Source organism: Vicugna pacos, chromosome 5 (genome assembly GCF_048564905.1).
Source record: "Vicugna pacos chromosome 5, VicPac4, whole genome shotgun sequence".
Classification (NCBI taxonomy): Eukaryota; Metazoa; Chordata; class Mammalia; order Artiodactyla; family Camelidae; genus Vicugna; species Vicugna pacos.
The window spans coordinates 68,092,674-68,109,322 of record NC_132991.1 but is presented as its reverse complement, the minus strand read 5'-3'; the positions used below and the strand labels follow the sequence as shown (position 1 = coordinate 68,109,322).

The 16,649-nt window shown below is 34.7% G+C and overlaps 1 protein-coding gene across 2 annotated transcripts in view; it reads right to left on the bottom strand.

The window, feature by feature from the left end:
• The window catches only part of RAPH1 (Ras association (RalGDS/AF-6) and pleckstrin homology domains 1), an 83,727-nt gene that overhangs the window by 46,825 nt on the left and 20,253 nt on the right, over window positions 1-16,649 (bottom strand). For both annotated transcript variants that reach the window (XM_072961416.1, XM_072961417.1), the window contains exons 2-4: window positions 9,807-9,926; window positions 5,436-5,541; window positions 4,119-4,624 (exon numbers count right to left, since the gene is read on the bottom strand). In XM_072961416.1, coding sequence (XP_072817517.1) covers window positions 4,119-4,624; window positions 5,436-5,541; window positions 9,807-9,926 — 732 coding nt within the window. The remainder of the gene's footprint in view (window positions 1-4,118; window positions 4,625-5,435; window positions 5,542-9,806; window positions 9,927-16,649) is intronic.

Here is a 16,649-nt window from a genome sequence, read left to right as displayed (position 1 = left end):
TACTGTATGGTTACCAAAGGGGAAGGGGTGGCGAGGGATAAATTAGGGATTGGGGATTAACAAACACATGTTACTATACGTTAAAATAGATAAACAACAAGGACCTACTGCGTAGCACAGAGAACTATATTCAATTTCTTGTAATACCACATAATGGAAAAGAATCTGAAAAGAAAAAATGTATATTATATATATGTGTAATTGAATCACTTAGTTGTATATCTGAAACCAACACTGTAAATTAACTACATTTTAATTAAAAAAAAAAGAGGGAGGGAGAGAGACTGAAGACATAAGGAGGAGACTGAATAGCCAGTGAGATAGTCCCACTCCCTCCCCAAATTCCACTAAAACAAAGATAAAGGGTTTTGTTGCTGCTTTTGTTTGAAAGACAAACTTATAAGAAGACATGACAAAAACATGGAAGCTAGAAAGCTTATGGCTGAGTAGTAAACAACTCAGCAGACCTAACGAAAGCAAACGAATACTAAGCAAGCACTGAAGAAAAGCAGAGGAGCGATCTACATTATGTAACCTCGAAAACCTCCAGAAGCAGCCGAAGTGAAAGTGGGACTAAAAGCAAGATTGAAAGCATGTTTAAGAAAAAAAGTTAATTCCCAGATTTCCTCCTTTTGTGCCACCAGCTGTAGTCTCAGGTTCAGTCGGACAGGATCTGACAGATCACAGCTTGGCACCAGGTTCACTTAGTTCTGCAGAAAGACAAAGACAGCATGCTAGCATGGGACAAGCTGTCTTCACAAGGGATCTATACAGCCCATCTGGGGCCTTTTTTGGCCCCACCATTGTAAGGGAAAGAGATCATGTGAATAAGTACAGGAATCACCGTGGCTTAGGGCAACTTCATGCTCCACAGGAACCAACAGTACATTTTAACAGTCAATGTATGTAGGTTCTGGGCTCCTCAAGGGATGTGTTCATGCTCACTTAAAAGAGTTACACACTGCACACCAGAAAGTCAAGGTCAGTGTTTTCACAGGCTTCTATAGTTCGCTCACAGTTTTTGTGGTCCATATACACTCACCAACCAGGGTCAATTTACAATAAGCAATGCTACCTGGACACAGTCTCTATTTATTAGTCAAGTTTCTAGCGAAAGAATGTCAAGAGAAGGAAAACCCAAAGTTACTCCCCATGAAAAAAAGGACTTAGATGTGCTATTAACCCTTTCCACTTAACCCAGTGATTCTCAAATGGGGGCAATTTTGCCTCAAAGGGAACATGCAGCAATGTCTGGAGACATTTCCAGTTGCCACAATGGGAGGGGTGTACATGGTACTGGCACCTAAAGGGTAAATGAAGGGATGCTGCTGAACATTCTACAACGCACAGGATAGCTCCTCACAACAAAGAATTATCTAGCCCACAATGTCAAAAGTGCTGATGATTTAGAAACACTGACCTAGAAGGATTAAATGGAAGCTCACATTGAGAACAGCTCCATACCCCGTGCCTTCTTTCCCAAATGGGCTGCTAAAGCACTGGCAGCCAAGCATATGCCCTCCATGCAGGGGGTTGGAAGAATCACCTCTGGAGAAGCTTACCCACCTGAGAGAGAAGTGTTTACTCTAAGAATGATCCTAGAGTAAAGACTACAAAAGACAAGGAAGAATTTTAAGAAGATGAAATTAATAGAACACTAATTTTGTTTGAACCAAGTAGGAGAGTTAATCAATTGGGAAAAAGTCTAGAGTTGAAATAGTAATAAACATACAAAAAGTTATTTTAAAATCTAAAGACAGTTCTTAATTCCAGGAAAAGCAAAATGTAATGTTCCAAAAAGGAAATGTAATAAAACTATACACACTTTAGCAGTAGACTGCATGTATATAGTCATGATAATATAAACACTGAATAGTAACACAACAAAAATATATTAGAAGGATGGGGGACCAGGAGGAGAAAAAAGAGGGGAATTGTCTAGGGAGTGCCATATGTAAATCTTTCAGAGTGAGAAGTTAGCAGATAAAATACACATCAAGAAATAGCAGTATGACTATAGATTTAATGATAGAGAGGTAAATACACTAAGAATTGGCTAAAGGAGCAGAAAGTGCTTACTCCTAGGAGAATACAGCGCGCATGAGTGTGCGTCTGCATGTGTAGCAGAGCTTTTGGTAACAAGTCCCTTTAGAACTTTATAACTAACTCTATGCATGCAAAACTAATTAAAATATTTTTTAAAAATTGTACTTCAGCCTAGGGACAATGTGATACACGGTTTTGGGATCTAGTAAGCCTTCCTTAGTTTTCTTGGTTTGAATCAGAACAGATTAGATTCATAAAAAAGTATATTGAAGCAAGTTGCAGGTTTGTTAAGCCACTTTTCTACACATCTGGACAAGGCAAAAGAACAGGCTGGATAGAAAAGACCAACTCCTTTTCTTGCCTTTTTCCTGGTTTACTCACCAAACCTTACATTAAACTTAAACATTATACCATTAAACACTGGTCTCCTTGCCATGATACCACTAGGTATCATGGGAAGTATTTGTTGGGAGAAGACTTGTCACTTTTTACTTTATTTGCTCCTCTACTGTTTGAACTTATAATGAGTGTGCTCCTACAGAGTGAACTTTATAATGAGTGTATTTTTACAGATGGAAACACACACACACACACAGATTCTTAATTAGTTCATAACCTGTCCTTATGCATCCTGACCCAACTGAAAATAATCTCGAAAAAAGGAATCCTTAGAAAGAAGGAATATCAACACACAAAACCCAGAATAACCAAGAAAGCACATCCCTGATAATATATTGCTCATATCTCAACAGGTTAAGTCTAAAAGACATGAATGATGCATGCCAAGTAACTGGTGCTAAATATAATGCCCAGGTATCACAAGAAATCATTTTCAAGTTCTCTATAGAATATATACCACTTAATAAGTTTCATTTTAAATAAATGAACATTTTTTTCTTTGATATAATTTGCTAACCTTCTTTACAAGCAATAAAACTCAAGTTTATCTCCAAGCCACATGACTTATGCTTATTTTGTGCTCCACCATGCCTAGAATGAAGCTAGGTATATGAGTGGATATCAAGGGTTACTGACTGATGGAAAGTAATCTAATGAATTAAATAAGTGGTGGGGGGGGTGTCAATAATATCAAGTAACAGGAGTAAATAATAAATTTCTCAGCAATTCCTTAAACAATGTTTTGTAAGATTTTACCTTCGTATTAATACAAATTATTTTACCTTGTATTAGAGAGCACTGTAGATACAAACTAAATGGAAGGTTGGACTTATTCTTCCCCACTAATTTTCTTCTTTCTTGTTGCTACTTTATATTGTAACAAAATTGCCTTCTCCTTGATGAAAAGAACTCAATCAAGAATTCACCTTCACCAAACTCAGTGTTGGCTAAACTTATTTTATCACAAACCCATTCTTATCACCCCATCACATCCAGAAAAACTTCATCTTTTAAAAATCTGTTCATGTATATTATATCACTTTTGATTCTCTGAACCACAGTATGAAGAAGGAAGACCATGTACTATTAGCTCCAGTTTACGATGAGAAACTGATGTTCACAAAGAGTAAATAACTCATTTAAGGTCCTATGGGTAGTGAGCGGTAAATAAAACAGCTGGAACCAAGATTTTTGATTCCAAGCCCAATGGTTGTTTCCACTACCCAAACCTGACTCTTTGATAATAAAATGGAGTAAACCCTGAGAATTAGAATTTGGAGAACTACAAATGAATCATTTTCTCAAGTGGTTATTTTATAATAAACATATATTATAAATTACTATCAGCTTAATAGCTATCGTAACTTCGCAAAATATCATTCAATATAGATCATATTTCAAGTTTTTTAATCATGTGATACAACTGACATTAAGGACTTCAAATAGTCACAAGAATAAAACTGAAAAAACTAAATCTCTTCTTAATCACCTTTGACACTGCTGCATCTGGTAATACATTCTTTCCGTAGTTTGATTTTAAAACTTAGCTCAGAGGTATCCTTGCCAATTTCATATGTAGAAAAAGCAAAGTTAATTAAAATTGCATTTAAAAAATATCATTTTCTCCTTATTCTAATACTGAAATACCAGGGAAGAAGGTTCTATCCACTTACCTCAGTAATGGGCTGCCCCTGATGTGTCAAATCCAGTTCCTGAGGGCGTGTTACTTTATCAATATCCAAAGAGTCCATGCTGGAGGCTGCGGAAGTGATGCTTGAACGAGAGGAGTTACTGACTGAGTGTACTTCAGCATCACTCACTGTGCCCGCTGATGCTGTTCTCCGGTGCTGATTAGCTACTAAGGGCTTACTGTCTTCTAGTACAGATTGCTGAGCGGCCTCATCCATGCTCAGGGAGGCCTGTTCTAACTGTGCAGTGATGTCATCCAGGGAGTAGTTGGCATGTGACGGCTTAGTTATCCTATTAGATGAGGAAGACAGTCCTTTCAAAGTGCCATGTTTTGACGAATGTCGACTAGCAGGCAATTTCTGAGTGGCTTTTGTTTCTGTGATTTGACGCTTACTATTTCCTGCACCTATACTACTGAGCTCCTGCTCTATCGAGCAAAGATCAGCCATTAGGGCATCCAGGTCCACAGTTTCTCCCTGATTCAGAGCTTCTGCAAAGAACAGCATGCATGAGGTTTCCAGAACACAATGAATCATAATTTATACATTCTATTATAAATCAGTTAATAAATGCAAGGAGGAAAAGCAAAAATATTCATTCTATTGGGCCTTAAACCTATCAAATACAGCATTTCTAACAGATTTTTATTTCAAATTCCAAGAGAAAAATTTTAGAAGCAGAGTTCATCTTTTAAGATTTATAGTAATCAGAGGAGAGTAAAATTATGAGTTAAAAGACAAAAATAATGCAAAAATCATATATTTTTCCATGGTTTTAACCACATCTCCCATGCAATTTTTTTTACCAGAGGCTCCAAGTTATTAATATGACCGTTGCCCTGGTAGAAATGTTAATACCTAAAAAGCCGAGGGCATAAATAGAGAAATGTTGGGGCCTAAAAAATTACAGATTCAAATGTCAATTCCAAAAACTGTAAAGCTGACTAGATAGAGTTCATTAAATAAAGGCTAGAGGGGCTGATTTTTAAATTACTAATAAGATAATTTCACTGAACTTTATTCCAGTGAAAATACAACATTGCAATTAAGTTTGTTGTAGGATTCCACCCGAGTCTGTACTTTGTCAATTATTAATAAGTCAACTAGAAAATTTTAGTTATGTTTCAGTTTGTTTTTTTTCTGTGATTATTTGTATTAGTAATAAAATGCACAAATCAAGAAACCTAAGAACTCAGTCAAGTTATGCACGCAGTTTTTATATTGAGCTACGTGGAGCTGCATTACTTCCACACTATACAACTTACTATACTATTGTACATTTTATTTCCAATTACATCTTACCATTCAAGTTGTATATAGAGAAGCGATAAGAAAAATTGGCCATGTTTGTTTCCTGGCGAAGAGGAGATCTTTTTATTGGTTCTGTGGGCTTGTCAGAATCCAAACTCTTTAAAAGAAGAAAACTTAATTAAGTCATACTAAATTCAGGTTTCAATGATATAAAAAGATATATAAAGTCTGTTTTATGATTAAGTGAATTGTCATATAACAGTTAATAAAACCAAAGTTCTTCTAAGTAATTGCCTCAAGGTCTCAAGGTAAAGTGTAATTAGTTTTCATATCATTTTGGTCATAGTTTTTTTTTAATTTTTAGATATATGCTTACTTAAGGCACTTGAGATGGTCCTAGTTCAGAGTAAATTTCCTTCCAAATACATCAAGCATAGTGACTGAGCTTATTTCACATAAATTCACTATAAAATAAGGTAGGTATATGAATACAGGCATGGTAAGATATGAAACAGAATAGAATAATGCAGAGAATTCTGCTATCTCTCTCCTCAGAGGAATCTGTTTTTGGTCCAGCATAGCCTCGTTCTTGGCATGAAGTACGCAGAAAATAAGGCACAATTTTGGACTCAAAATCAGTAAGACCCAAGATTTTAACAGAAAGTGACTACAACTTCAAACAATGATGAAATATCTTTGTTCTTTTCGAGCTCTATCAAGGTAAGGGCAAACTGTAAAGCAGCTATACTGCCTGTGATAAGTTATAAGAATTATACTGCACTCAGTACAGGGTAAGGTGTCTTGTGAGTTAACTCACCATCTTTTTAAATGACTCTTTTTTTCTAACCTTTCTACAATAAAGAAAAGATGTTCACAATAGAAATTCAGGGGAAGGGTAAGTAGTTACTTAGTGTCTATTTAAATAAATTTGTAAATATTAGGATTAGCCTTTAAAAATTTTAATTTCTGTTTATAATTATCAAGTAGATTTCAAATGAAAAAGAATGCTGAATAGTCTATCTGTAGAATCATGGAATTAAATTAGAATGCTATCCTCTTTACTCATTTCAAGATAAAATGAATCTATTCAGATAGTGTCCATCCAGTTTTTAAAGCTGTCGTATAAAGGAGATTCTCAACCATTAAGTGCCTTATTTCAAAGTTTCGCAAAACAGTTAGGAAATTCTCCTTTAACCCCAAGCCTAATTCTGCTGCAATTTAAGATCTAATCTCCTTCCCAGTGGAAATGAAAAATAATAAGTAGGTAATGTTTTCAGTAAAACTTGAGTATAACTGAGGACATATTAGAAGTCCACCTATTATTTATCAGTTCAAATAAACAGATACTTTTTATAATTATCTGCTGTGTCCATGATGCTGCGGCAACAAGCGAAATAGTAAGAAATACTCCTTGATGCCAAGAAACTGGTAATCTATCAGAGTTAAGGTTTTTAACCTTTTTTTTGGATGGGGTGGGTGGGAGAAGTGGAGGGGTGGGATGTCATTGAGAATGTGATAAAAGCCATGAACCTTCTTTCAGAAAAATGCAAATGGATAACAAAATTTTACAAACAATTTCAGAAAATTTACCAACCACTTAAAATTTACAACTGATTGAATATAAAGTTGAAAATCCATTAACACTGTGTGATATAGGTGCACAGATGACTCTTCGCAGTGAACTAAAATAATGAAATAAACAAGAAATGTGAAATTTTAGCCACTAACTTAGCAAAATATTTTTTGAAAACTTCTGAAGTGTTAAAAAATAACTTGTTAGCAGTGAGCCATGTTATGCAACAGTTTTTACCTGGTTTTCTCTATAGATTTATAAATAAAAAAGAACAGTCACAGCATTATTTTAGGACCAACTTTTTTGATGAATAGCTCTTTCACAATTGTATGTCAGGGAATTTTAGATCTAGGGAAGTATCCAAGGTTTTCTTTTCTTTTTTAAGATACAATGTATTTCACATATGCTTTTATTAGATGAAAGTTAACTACCTCATATAACAAAATAATCATTTTAAAATTACACACTCTTAAAATAAAAAAAGTTAATACACAATTGAGATCATTAATAATAGCAGTTTTTGACACTATCAGTGCTTAAAAGTAGTTAAAGAAAAATTTGGTTTCTATAGTCAAAACAGACTGATTAAACCATAAAACTATGCATTATAAGCCATGTAATGCATATACTACTTTTTCTTGTAACAGTTTATTGAATTGAAACCTACAGTTTTTTTAAATTAAGAAATCAATTCTTCGTTTTATTTACTTGTGATCATACAATCTAAACTGTTCTTAGTCAAATAGTATAAGGCAGCTAAAATAAATACCTGAGGAAGATTCTGAAAGCATTCCTCCCTAAGAACAACAAAATTATTAGAGATAATTCCTTCTAATAACTGTCTTTATAAAAACAGGAGAAAAGAAACACGATAGTCAAATAATTATATATTAGTAAACTATCATGAAATCTGATTCCAAACATTCTTCCCTTGAGAATAACTTTCTGAAATGAAGACAGAACCCATTGTATCTTACTTAGAAATCTGGCAGTTTGGGGTAATGTGTTGGGAATTCCAACCAAGCTCAGAGGGACAAGGTTTTCTTGTATTCAGTAGAAATGCCAACTGCTGTAGAGTAACATGGAGTCTACTCTACCCAGAGTGGCTGGACTGATATCTCCTGTTTTTTCCCTTTTTTGGCCCCTCCTCAGGTATGGACAATAAAATCCACAGTCAAGGAAACCCCACACACATCAGCTGGCCCTCACGTACTTTCCTTCATGCAGTATCATCTTCTTTTTATTTTTTTTAATTGAAGTATAGTCAGTTACAATATGTCAATTTTTGGTGTACAGTACTATGTCCCAGTCATGCATATATATACATTTTCTATTCCTCTACTTGGCTTCCTCCTTCCTTTTTCTCCTCAGCATAGAAACCACATAGTCTAGTCATCATCTCTATGCCAAAAACATTTTTAAAAAAATTAAGAATTAAACTGAAATGGTGTGGCAAAAGGAAAAGAACTCTATATAGGAAACAACCTTTATCACCACAAATAATGTTTTTAAAAATTTATTTATTTTTAATTAATTTTTTAAGCCAGTATTTTATTTAGGTTTGTTTTGGTTTTTGTTTTCCTGTTCATTTTTGGTGTGTGGGGGTAGGTAATTAGGTTTATTTATTTCTAGAGGAAGTACTGGGGATTGAACCCAGGACCTCGTGCATGCTAAGCATGCACTCTACCGCTTGAGCTATGCCCTCCTCCCTATTACCACAAATAATGTTGTTTCTCTTGATCAGAGATGAAGGGAACGATTTTTATGAAATTCTAGTAGGATTAAAAGCATTATTCTCAAAATTCAGCGTTAACAGGTTATGGTCACAAACATGTCTGCTTTTCAAAATGATCTAGCAAGAATTACATGAAGAGTTTCTCAATTTTAATTCCAGACTACAACAGAAAGAAATACAGAAACAAACTAGTACTTTAAGTTTCCACCTAACTACCTACTTTTCTACTGGTTAAGGAATCTCATACTTAAGCAATTTACACAAAAGTTCTTCCCAGAAATACTATCTAAGTTTGAGTGAAAATAAGTTTTGTTCTAATGTTCTCACTGTCATAAAATTAAAGTTGTTTTAATACACATAACTATCTTCATACTGAATATTGAATATAATGTACTAACTGGGGTAGTAACAGCATATGCCTTTATTCTAACAAGTTACCTGGTTTAGAGGATAAAGTCATTCTTTTTTTAAAAACCCAAGATCCAACAAAACAAAATGGAAAAAGCTTTGCCGCTGTTTTAAAATGCAGGGGGTAGGGTATAGCTCAGTGGAACAGTGCATGCTTAGCATGCACGAGGTCCTGGGTTCAATCCTCAGTACCTCTGTTAAAAAATAAATAAACATAATTACCTACTCCCAACCAAAAACAGACAAACAAAAAACCCACAATAAAGTGCAGCAAGGGATGAAATTTTGTCAGTATCCTGGAATCATGTAATAGACAATATCTGCATATGAGGATATTATTTATGATGTAAAATGTATTCATACTAAGTTATGGACTAGGATTTGCTAAAATTTAGATTTTTACATGCTGGGCTTTAAAACTTTTTAGCCAGCAATTTCAATTTATGAAACAGATTTTAAGAAGTCCCTCTGAATGCACAGAACCTGTTGAAAGCATTATTCTTTTTAACTCCTTAAAATAACCACAGATAGTATCTTGTGTTCTAGTGTTAACAGTCATTTACTTGTTAATGTTTTGGACATTTTCCCTTAATAGCAGTACTTTAAAACATAACCTATACCCACATCCTTATGTCTACACAGTAAACTTTTAGCACACAGTTATGACCTAAAATCCTCAACTAGTTTTTCAAGCACTATTTCTAACCTGGGTGAGTTTGTCTAGCTCCCCCAGCCAGGCTCCAAACATTTTGTCCAGGTCCTGATCTTCCTTGTCACTGTCTTCTTCAGCACCATGGTCAACTTCTTCATCTGATAGCTGCTCCATCTGGAATACAGATATTTGTATAGAATGAACAGTTACAGGCTGAACTTGAAAAAGTATGCACTGTATGTACTGATATATACTGCAACTCTCTATAGAGTCAGGCCTTCAAAACTATAGATACGTTATAAAAGGAAACTGGAAGTCATTAATGGGGAGCAAGTTATTACCTTATTCTGTAAAAATCTGTTTAGATACAAAAAAATATGTATTGTCCAACAAGCATTACCGAGAACATACAAAACAAAAATTTTAATCTAGTTTGTTGAATTAGTTCTTCCTTCTATCCTACTCTCACTTTCTACCCCATTGGTGTTTTATTTACTTCCCTATCAGTCCCTACCAAAATCCATGAAACCAGAATTGAAATAGAAAACTAGAATTGAAAACTTTATATATACAAAATTTCCTACATGTGGTGACTTTTCAAGTTTAAGTCCCTTGAAATAAGATAGGTTTTCTTTCTTCCCATTAATAAAATAACATGATACCTGACATGGAACTTGTATATTATTTTGTGAAGAGAGGATAAGATTACACAAAACAAAGTAAGATCAATGACTGACCAGACACTAAAGATTCTTAAAGATTAATCTGATTAATATAAGATATTTTATTAATAAAGATTGAGAAATCTTCAGTAAAGCTTGGCTTTGCTTAACAACATATTCTAAATTTATTTGACCACAAATCCTTTTCCTTCAACTTGTAGTAATAACTATTAACTTTCCCAGGGACACAACAAGTATCTTCATTGTACATGCCATATTCTTGACTCACATTTATGAGTCAGCTTTGGTTCCAGTGGACCCAGGCAATATTCAGAATACAACCTGTCAGTTATCTTAAACAATTCCTCAGAGAATAAAGATATCCTTAATCTAGGTTAAGAATTTGCGGACAATTTATGCCTCCAAAGCAGCAATCAACAAAATTATCTCTGTGATCCTTAAATGTGGTTATGAGATACATAAGGAACTTAACTATCTCATGAGGTGCCATGAAGTTAAATTTTGGTTTGTTTGTTTGTTTGGGGTGGGGTAATTTTAAAGTTTATTTCTAGAGGAGGTACTGGGGATTGAATCTAGGACCCTGCGTATGCTAAGCATGCTTTCTACCTCTTGAGCTATACCCTCACCCCATGAAGTTAAATTTTAAACCTTATTTTACTATTAAAATTTTACAGAAAGGGTCAATTGAATAATGTTGCAAAATCAAAACTGAATTTAGTTTTAATGATGTTGAAAATCAGATCATATCCCGTTTACTCACTTAAGAAATTCTCATCTCTGAATATCTTAATTCCTTCATTAACTTAATATATAAGCATGTATAAATCAAGGCATTCTACCTAGACAAACGGAAAATGGGCCGACTAATTCTCCAATTCATAAATTTGGCTCTTAAAGAAATTTGGCTTTTATAGTTCACTTGTATTAATACCATTTCTAAGATTTTTTATTCATTACTCAATTATTTACAGATCAATCTCAATAGAAATCTGATATTATACTTCAGTAAAATACCTACCCATGAAAAACAAAAAGTTAGTGCAAAGAAAAACCCCATCTGACCAGTGACTTACTCACTCAAATAATTATTGCTACTTTGAGAACATCTAGGAGTAGTAATACCTAGTCTTCATGAGGGCCAACAGCAACAGAGCTGGGGACAGAGTGGTCAACTTCCTCTTCCTCCCTAATCCTTAAAACACACTAGAATAACCCAGAAGTGAAAATATTCTAAAATAACTCTGCTTTGAAATGATACTTATGCCCACACTTCCCTTCTGAGCACACACTGCAAACGGCCATAAGGATGATGCTACGCTGGAAAAACCCGAAAACAACAGGAATTTGCGTTTACAAAGCAAACACAGAACAGTTCAAAATGAATATGACTCTTTTAAATTATGGATCCAAATTGAAATACAGACTCCACATCAAAGTCTAGTGTGTTTTGTGAGTTTTTTCCCATTATTCAAACTCAATAATTATTTGGGTTTTTAAAAAAATCTTTCAATATTTTAATAGTTTTGTTTTTTATTGCAGACTACTATTAACTCAAGTGAAGGAAAATATGGCTAAGGAACAATGACAGTCATAAAATAAATGGAAATTTTGAAGCACCTATTTGATTTTTACCATTTATGTAATGTTTACCAATTCTGTCCTTGAATTTCTGTCACCACATGGGTTATTGATAAAAATGAACTTAAGACACTTTATTCAGAGACTTTTCCAATAAAAATTGAGGTCCTACAACATTTCTTAAAAGATCTACACTCTAAAACAGCACTCTCCATTCTCTAGAAGCTGATGTTAACCCTTATTCAACTACCCCTACCCCACTGTTTCTGTCTACTACACCCACCCAGTGAGGAGCCCCAAGGAGTTTTCCTACAGGCTCTGCACTGTCTAAAGTCAGCAAACCTAGCTAGGCAATTCATTCTTTGTTATATATCAATCCTGTCTCCAATAAATCACAATTCTAAACCTGAATTTTCCCAACATAATGTCCCTACTGCAAATGATGACAGCAGAAAATGCAAATATAACAACAGTTAGTCAATTGTCCCTCCAAACAAAAGAGAGAAAATTTTTTTAAAAAGAGAACTTTATAAATTTTGTTTTAAAAATAATTTGGATTTAAATGGATAGCTTCCAGTGTGATGCTTTTCCTTAATGATGTGGAAATAGGCCCAAGAAAACTATGCCACATACTAGAATAAACACTATTACTCTTTTATATTAGGTACTTTGGGAGGAATATATTAAAATTTCACTCAAATTCTCTGCTCTGTTATACCTGAGGGAAATTATGTACTGAAAGAATAAACGTATCCTACCACAAATAAAAAGACTTATTCCTCCAAAGTGCAGACTTACTGAATTACAACAAAACCCGAAGTCGCTGGTAGGTTGAGAAGGCCATGAGTGACCCAGGCCTTCAGGGTCCTCCCTGACTCCCTTCCCACTCTCCCCTCCAGCAGTAGCCACACTGTTCTGCCTGCTGTTCCTTGGAGCAGCTTAGGGGACGGAAAGGTATGGATTCTGTTTTGAATTGAGATTGAGAGATGCCTAGCAAACATCCAACTGGAAAAAAAATGAGGAAGTTATTAGGACTCAGGTAATTAGAGGTTTTAGTTAGTCTAAATATTATTTCAAAATCATATTATTTATTACAGAAAAATAATAATTCTAGCTAATAATGATTTAGTTAATATTTTAAACTACTTTACAGTTATTTTATTCATGAAATGAAAATAGAAATAATGGAGGGAATGATCCACCACTGTTTACAATGCTGGTTGGTTTCATTTCACAGGTAACAGTGAATAATTGTGCTTCAATTATTACCGGTTAAAACTTGTAATATATAGTACACTCCACTACATAAGACAAAACCATCCATTGCCTTAGTTTGAATCAGTATTATTCCCACTAAATTTTCCATGAAGTTAATTACTCAAGCACATTTTCCCTATTAATCTTCCTCTTGGAAGATATTTTGGTTTACTACTCAATTTCCTCATCGCAAGACAGAATGGTGATCTTTATCAAAGGCGGGGCAGGCTTAGATTAGGGTTTAAGGATTGAATAAATATATTCCAGGTAGGGCAAATTATAAAAAGCAATGAAGAAAGTGTGTTTTTGTGAGAACGTCATGAGACTGAGTCAAATAAAACAAGAGGGAAGAGTGAGACTTAAAAATTAAAAGTCAAGGACTAAGGTGGGAACTTGAAAGCCAAGCCTATTTTCTTTTCTCCAGAAGACAACTGGAAAGAACTAAACACAGAAGTGAAAGAGGTAGAGGGAGAAATGGTATTTTAGCCAGAGGTCATGATGCCTCTGTAAGAGTTATTAAAGAACAGAAAGACCATTAGAAGGCCACAATAGATACCAGGTAGAGATAATTATAGATACAAAAATTAAAGTCTTGAGAAGAAATACAACTTACACAAGTCACATGCTTAGAGCGGTAAGAAAAATACATGGTATATAGCCAGGGTGCCTTATTTATTACCGAACTCTTTTTGTCCCTTTAATTCAAAAATTCAAAAATCATTCAAAATAATTGCTTTTTGTAAAAATAAGATACTATGAGAAGGGGGCCTATAAAGACTTTCAGGTTCAAGGAATGCCCCCAACTGTGCAAGATACAACCCTTGCAAAATAAAAGCAAGAGGAAGGAAGCCTAAACCTGACAAAAGAAACAATAAGGAAAAAAAACTGTTAAATTTAGTACAGCACAAAAAGAGGAAGAGGACCCATCAAAAGGAGGGAGGAAGTCAAAGCAGAGAAGGAAAAGGAGAGACATAGGACACAACACAATGTAAAATGAACTGAGAGTTGTGGGGGATGGAAGGCTGTTAAGTACTCATCCTAACAGGGCACCAAGAGGTATGTTTCTCTCCAGACCTACAACTCTTAGTTCTGCCATGAAATAAATAGTGTAAACTGTGTAAACTGTCCAAGTGGAAACTGGGAATTTAATAAACAATTGAATTTACATGAGCTCTTTACAGAATCAAGATATTAAACATGTGTGTATAGTAACATTTTCCTCAGGTTTTATCTTTCAATTTTGTCGGATGGTCTCTTTTTTTAAGACACTGCTAAGCATTTTATTTTTTTACGTTATCAAATGTACAAATGGTGAAAAACATTCTCACACTGCTTTGTTCAGTAAATTCTTCTCCATCCAGCAATCAGATAAATGCTTATATAAATTTTTAGTTTTATTTTATTATTCAATCTTTTATGTAATTATTGTTTTATATAATAGTAGCTTAGTTTGGCACATAATGTGAAAGTGAGAACCTAAACTGACTTTTCCCCAAATTCTAAATTCCCATGCTTGATATGTTTCTTTTATTTATTTATGTTCTATGCATACATCAGGTCCTTTTTCTGAGGATCCTTTTCCACTATGACCCTTCTCATAAATAAACATCATTTTATAGCTTGTCATTAATTTACGAAGCAAGTGAGTTTTTAAAAAAGTGATCAAAAGTTGCTTTCTGTATCCATCACTCAAATTTTCTCTGGAGGTTACTGATCCTCAACAGGAAGGCCCAAGTTCTACTTGAGATCCAACACTTCAAAATACCTTGCCTACAAATAACATTATGGTAAGTACCACACAGGATACAAAGAAAGCAAAAAATATCTTCCATGACTTAAAAGAACATTAATCTAGTATGGGAGAGGTGGTAAACATAGAGCTATCTTGATTAATAAAGTCTCTAAGAACAAAGTTCCTCTTGTAGACCTGTGCATGAAGCAAGTTTAAAGGAAGCTACAGTCTCCCAAGTGTTGAAAGGGACTAAGAAAGAAGTAAAGTACTATGTTATCCAAAGGAACCCAGTAAACTAACTGGCCAGGAGGGAACTTGCATGGCGTGGTCCTCTTGGAATGAGCTGACACCTGGAACTAAGTTTTGTAACGTTTCCATGTGGAACTGAACCTCCTCGATAAATAAAAGAGGTGCAGTACTCTTGAGACAGCCACTGGGAAACCCTCCTTACCCAGAGGAAAGAGAAATACTAGGTGAGGTGATTCACACCCTTATGCCTTATCCTTTATTTATCTCTGTTTTTGACAATCCAGGATGTAACTAACACATCCTCTTCATTATCATGTACATTAACTGTGAGGTAACTAAAGATTACGGAAAGCAGCATAAAAACAAACAAGAACTCTTTTAACAGTTGGTAGAGGTTATAATGCCTAAGCGCTAAAAGCCAAATCAAAGGCATTGTTGTTAATTTAATGTTTTATTTATCAAGCGCTTAAATACAGTTCCTAGTAAAGGAATTCTTTGAACAGAATGATGAACCATATTCATTCTTGTATTTACACTGGATTTTCTTAACACTGAATATTCTTTATCTACTAAACCCCAAACAGGAATGCCTTATCTAAAGAGGAAAAAACAATCTTAGTTCAATGCTCTTCAAAGAAATTCTAAATATTCTTAAAAATAAGAAGCCATAATGTGAAATCACAGAGCAACTAAAAAATAACAAAAATTGAAAAACAGAAATGAAGTGTAAAATTTCTTTTGTTTCTATTCTAACTTTTCAAGTTTATTTCAGAAACAATGAGAAAACAAATTTCTGCTGTTTTTTAAGCCACCCAGTGTGTGGTGATTTGTTACAGTAGCCCTAGGAAACTAACACAGTACATCTATGTGTGCATGTGTATATATACACATATACGTATATGTGAATACATACATCTCTCTCTTCTCTCCTGACTTTCCGGAGATACTCATCTTGCTCATTTTGCTCCACTTTTCCTGCTGTACTACAGAAGTAGGGAGTTATCTTTGGAGACAGCTGATATTGCTCCTGCACTCTCCAGCTCCAACCTTCCATAAAGGCTACAACTTGACTACTCTTCTTGGGTAGGAGAAATTGTCTTGAAATTCTTGAAAGCCTCATTAGGATGTGGTCTACTATTGTTTTTCTCCACTTCTGCCCTATTCTATAAGACAGCCAAATGCTTGGCAGGAAATACAGCTGTTCAAGGCAGCCCACACTTGGGGGAACAAGGGAGAGTGTGAGACAGCTGCAGCCTGCAGCATAGAAGCCATTTGGATCAGATTTCGCATCATCAGTATGAACTCAAGGTTTCCAACAGACAGAGGTAAAGGGAGTGACAGAAATAATATATGTGCATGTGTGTTCAAAGGCATGCTCACTGAAAAGCCCTCATAGTA